The sequence below is a fragment of the Hydra vulgaris genome, chromosome 06 (assembly GCF_038396675.1).
Source record: "Hydra vulgaris chromosome 06, alternate assembly HydraT2T_AEP".
Taxonomy (NCBI): domain Eukaryota; kingdom Metazoa; phylum Cnidaria; class Hydrozoa; order Anthoathecata; family Hydridae; genus Hydra; species Hydra vulgaris.
In genome coordinates this window covers 29,794,467-29,799,816 of record NC_088925.1, presented here as the reverse complement: position 1 = coordinate 29,799,816, position 5,350 = coordinate 29,794,467, and the positions used below count along the sequence as shown (strand labels likewise).

At 31.2% G+C, this 5,350-nt stretch overlaps 1 protein-coding gene across 1 annotated transcript; it reads left to right on the top strand.

Annotated features, from left to right (window-relative positions):
- Positions 1-3,224: 3,224 nt before the first annotated feature.
- Positions 3,225-4,247, top strand: LOC136081316 (zinc finger MYM-type protein 1-like). Its single transcript, XM_065798625.1, has one exon. The coding sequence runs from the start codon at positions 3,225-3,227 to the stop codon at positions 4,245-4,247; it is 1,023 nt and encodes a 340-aa protein (XP_065654697.1).
- The last annotated feature ends 1,103 nt before the right edge of the window (positions 4,248-5,350 follow it).

Sequence of the window (5,350 nt, the reverse complement as noted above, 5' to 3'; positions counted from 1 at the left end):
ATACAACGCTTTTTTTAATCTGTCTAAGATTATGCCTCCTTTTCTTGTCTTGCTAGAGTCACACCACACATCCATCTGATCATCTTCTCTTATAGCAAATACTACACCATAATTTATATGGTGTAGTATTTTGTAATTTATATGGCGTAGTATTATTTATAATTTATTATAATTTATATGGTGTAGTATTTGCTGAAAGAGAAAATGATCCTTAGTATTTACTAAGGTATAAACCGTAACAATGATTATAACAATGAAAGGATATTGTATCCCAGCATTTAAATAAATAGCAAACATTAATGTTTATATCCATAATATGTATGCATAAAGTGAACCTTGGAAACTTTTATTCCTTCGGGAATAAAAGTTTGGGAACTTTTTTAACTTCTCTTCAATTTTAAGCCAAGCCTCATTCAGAAGAACCGGCAGTTGCAATGGCATTGAAAGTTTATTCTTTTATTAAAAAAAGAGACAAATCTCTTGAAGCTGTACTTTTAAGAATGATTGCACAAGATGGCATTCCTTTCAATAAATTTTGTACATTTGAAGATTTAAAGATGTTATTAAAAACAAAAGGGTTCATAGAGTTACTAAAATAACCCAAAACTTTTAACAAAAAAGTAGTGGATTATGCCAATAAAATAAGGAAGAAGTTGTAAAGGAAATTTCGCAGAATAAGCTCAATAAAAAAGTTAATAGCCTTACTACAAATGAATGGACATCAAATAAAAACCGCCGGTATATAAATATTATTACTCATGGAAATGACGGTAATTTTTGGAATGCTGGATTGACTCGGATTCATGGATCCGCACCTGCTGAGGTATGCACAGAACTAATTAAAAAGAAGCTTTTAGAATTTAATATAGCTTTGTCAAACATCGTGTGCAAAACATCAGACGGAGCTGCCATTAACAAGAGAACTAAAGTTACTTAATAAAACTCATCAGTTATGTACCGTAGATGACCTACAGTTGGCAATCATAAAAGTACTTAATAATATTAGTTCAGCAGATGTACAAGATGTTAATGAACATGATGGTAATGTATTACTTAATGTTGATTCTGATTATTAGAAAATTGAACTTAAAAATTTTGAAGTAGACCACAATGATATTGACACTTTATTAAAACTTAAAGATGCTGTTCGAAAAAGTCTGATAGATTTAAAAATTGGTTTTAATAAAAGTGAAGTAAATTAAACTAATGTAAGCAATTATCGTCCCATATCCATTCTCTCTGTACTTTCAAAAGTTTAAGAAAAAATTGTTTATAACAGAACCTATAGTCATCTAACTAAAAATAATCAAATATATAACAACCAACATGAGTTCAAAAAAATAACTCTACTGAACATGTAGTTATTCAGCTTACAAAAAGTATAGCTAAATCCTTTGAGAATTCTCAATTCACTTTGGGAGTTGTAATAGATTAGCAAAAGCTTTTGATACAATTGATCATGAAATTCTTCTTAACAAATCATTATACTATGGAATAACTGGCAGTGTTTTAAAGTGAGTTAAAAATTATCTAAGAAATCGCAAGGAATTTGTCTACGTTTATTCTAAACGGAAGAGTAAATTTCTTGATATTAAATGTGGAGTTCCTTAAGAGTCAATACTGGGACCACTGCATTTCCTTATTTACATAAACAATCTTTATAAAGCCTCAAACTTAATGACAATCATGTTTGCAGATGACACCAACCTGTTTTTATCCGATAAAACATTAAATCTCTATTTGCAAGCATGAACAACGAACTAGTTAAAACCTCTGATTAGTTTAAAATAAATAAATTACCTCTGTATATTGATAAAACCAAATAAATTCTTTTCCATCCCAACAACAAAAAACCAGTGGCGGATCAAGGAGGGGGTGTAGGGGCTAGGGGGGGGGGGGGCTATAGCCCTGGGCCCTACAATTTTAGGGGCCCCGATTCAAAGTAAATAATTTTTTATTAACTCTGAAAATTAAATCTTTTATTAACTTAAAAGAGCCAAAGTTAAATTTACTAAATTGTCTGAAAACAAAAGCACTAAAATAAAAAACTGTCAACAAAAACGCTGCATTATATATTTTTTCCGGTCTTTGACAACGAAGGAGCGCAACTACTTCTACAAAAAAAAAATTACTAGATTGGTAGCAGCGCCTTATAGCAATAATTGAATGTAACATTTGTACAAATTGCTACAAAAACAATTCCCTTCGGAAAATTATTAATGACTTGAATAATTGTATTGTTATTGAAAATGCATTAACGATTGCAATTCTACAATTCTTTTGTACTTCCGCACAAAAGAGTTCTTGTGTGAATGCATTTAATAGCTGAAGCGCTAAATTCGTGAAAGAGAAAAAAGGAACAGTTTAACACTTTTCAGGTTATACAGTTATAATTAAAATGCTAAGAAAATATGAAAGCGCAGCTTCTAAAAGAAGATTAAAGAAAGAGAGAGAGGAAATGGTAGCTAAACTTCCGAAAATGACAAATTTTTTTTCATCAAACCAAACTAATATGCAATTTCCACAAACTGTAGATAATAATAAAAACAATGAAAGAAAAGATGAAAAAAATAACACGGAAAATGAGGGAGCCTGCCAAGGTCCTTCAAATGAAATTCAAGAAGTTGAAAGTGTTGAATCTACAATGCATAATAATGAGCTTGACAACTTTTACTATCTTTAGTGACACCTCTAACATCTGCTAAACAAACAATTTACTCTTTAGGCAGTTAATATTTTTATTCTATAAATTGTCACTTATTATTTTTTTATTAGGCTTATTTATCATGATTTTTTTCCTAGATACCATTCTACGCGAAGACCCTGCTTTATGGCCATTACAATTAAAGGAAAATGAACGTATGAAGTATTTAAACAAGGGGTATGCTTTTTTTCAAAATAAAGACTCTAATTTCGAATCTTCGAAGCGGATGTTCAATAACCAGTACAGATATTATTCGGTTAATTATTTTCAAAAAGTGATGAATAATGGCGAAAAGTGTGACCGAAAATGGTTAATGTTTTCTGAATCCACTGGATGTGTATTTTGTTATGTTGCAAGTTGTTTTCAACCGATTACGACAACGTATTTGTCAAAAGTGGCTTTTACAATTGGAAAAAAGCTAAACAAACTATTTTCGGCCACGAAAACAGCAAGGAACATATTCAATGTATGATTAAGTGGATAGAATTCATAAAAAAAAAATACTCATGTTGATGAATATATGGTAAGCCAGATTAAAAGGAAATTTAATTATTGGTCTGCAATCTTAAATAGAATAGTAGCGGTTATTCGTTTTTTAGCCGGAAGAGGTTTAGCATTTCGAGGCCATAATGAAGTTATAGGATCGTCAATTAACGGAAATTACTTAGGCATGTTAGAACTGTTGACTCAATTTGATCCAGTTTTAAAGCAACACATTGACACTTTTGCAAATAAAGGTAAAGGTAATGTAAATTATTTGTCAAAAACTATTTGTGAAGAGCTAATTGATATTATGTCTCAAAAGGTTTTAACGCACATTATTACCAAAATAAAAAAAGCAAAATACTGGGGAATTATCGTAGATTCGACTCCTGATATTTCTCACGTGGATCAAATTTCTGTGATATTTCGTTATTATCTAAATGGCCACGTGTATGAACGATTTTTTTGTTTTCTACAAATTAAAAGCCACGACGGTAAATCTTTGATTACTGACATTTTAGATCTACTGGAAAGATATGATATTGATATAACCAATTGTCGGGGACAGGCGTACGATAATGCAAGCAATATGTCTGGAAAATATTCTGGATTACAAGCACGTTTAAAAGAGCGGAGTGAATTAGCTTTTTATATCCCCTGCGTTGGGCATTCTTTAAATTTAGTAGGGCAGTGCAGTGTCAGTAAGTGCATCAATTCTATCAACTATTTTGGCGTTCTCCAGAGTTTGTATTCATTTTTTGTAGCTTCAACACATAGATGGGATTTATTGAAAGAAAATCATGCTACACTCAAGCGCCTATCAGATACACGATGGTCATGTAGGTCAGATGCTTCAAAAAGTTTAGTAGAAAATTTTGATGGGATTCATGCAGCGCTATGTCATATAGCTGAGGATACAGAAGAAAAATCTGATACTCGTCATGAAGCTTTGTGTTTATCAAATAAGATCACTAAGCTAGAGTTTGCATTCATGGCTGTACTTTGGCATCACATACTTAAGAGGTTTAATGCAGTTAGCAAATTTCTTCAAAAAGTTTAATTAGATTTGCATACAGCAAGCAGTATGTTACTTTCACTAATTGACTTTGTAAAAAACTTACGAAACGACTTTACAAGATTTGAGAATGAATCAAAAAAACTTAGCTCGTTTATTGAAAAAGACTATTCGGATAAGAACAAAAGAAAGGTAATTAAAAAATTGAGCAACGGAGAAAACCAAGTTCTTTAAGCGCATCCGGTTTTTTTTTCGCATAAAAAAGATAAATCTGAGACTGAAAACACATTGGTTCCTCTGCATGTTTTAAATTGGATTGTTGAAACCGATATTATTGACATATTTCTAAATGTTTATATAGCATATCGCTTGTTTCTAACTATTCCCAAAACAAATTGCGAGGCTGAGAGATCATTCTCTACGCTTAAAAGAGTTAAGAACATGCACCGATCAACAATGGTCCATAGTCGTATAAGTAATAGAGCAAGATTAATTATTAAGTCAAAATTATTAGAAACTTTGGATTTCAGCGATGTGATTGCAGAGTTTGCGGGGAAGAAAAGCAGAAAAAAATCACTTATTTTAATTCAATAAAATAATTATAAAATTTGTTTATAAATAAATACCAGTGATAGCGTTTTCAAGAAAGTCTTTGTTTTACTCATTTTTGTCGTTGTTAGTGGAACGGGCCTCCTTCTTTTAAATAGCCCCGGGCCCCGAAAAGTCTTAATCCGCCACTGCAATAAAACAGCTACTGCCGAAAGAGCATATCTTATCTTTTTATAGACATACTAATAAAAAAAGTAAGCTTCACAAATTTCTTGTGTATTTATATCGATGAAAATCTTTCTTGGAAAAAACAAATCGAAAATTTGTGCGGTAAAATATCAAAGAGTATTTGAATATTATTCAAAGCAAGAAGCATTCTAAATAAGTATAATTTGATTCAACTCTGACATTCGTTTATTCATCGCCATTTAAACTACGCAAATATTGCGTGGGTAGTTCAACTAAAACTTGAACCTCTGTATCGTCAACATGTTGCACGCCTTATTAATTTTGAGACTCGTTTTACAACTTACTTTTTACAACAAAAACTTGTTATCGCAGATTTGAAAAGATGTTTTTTTTCTCTTTCAATGAAAATT

Excerpts from the sequence above, each read along its gene's own strand:
- LOC136081316 (XM_065798625.1), top strand. The coding sequence starts at position 3,225 with ATGGTAAGCCAGATTAAAAGGAAATTTAATTATTGGTCTGCAATCTTA.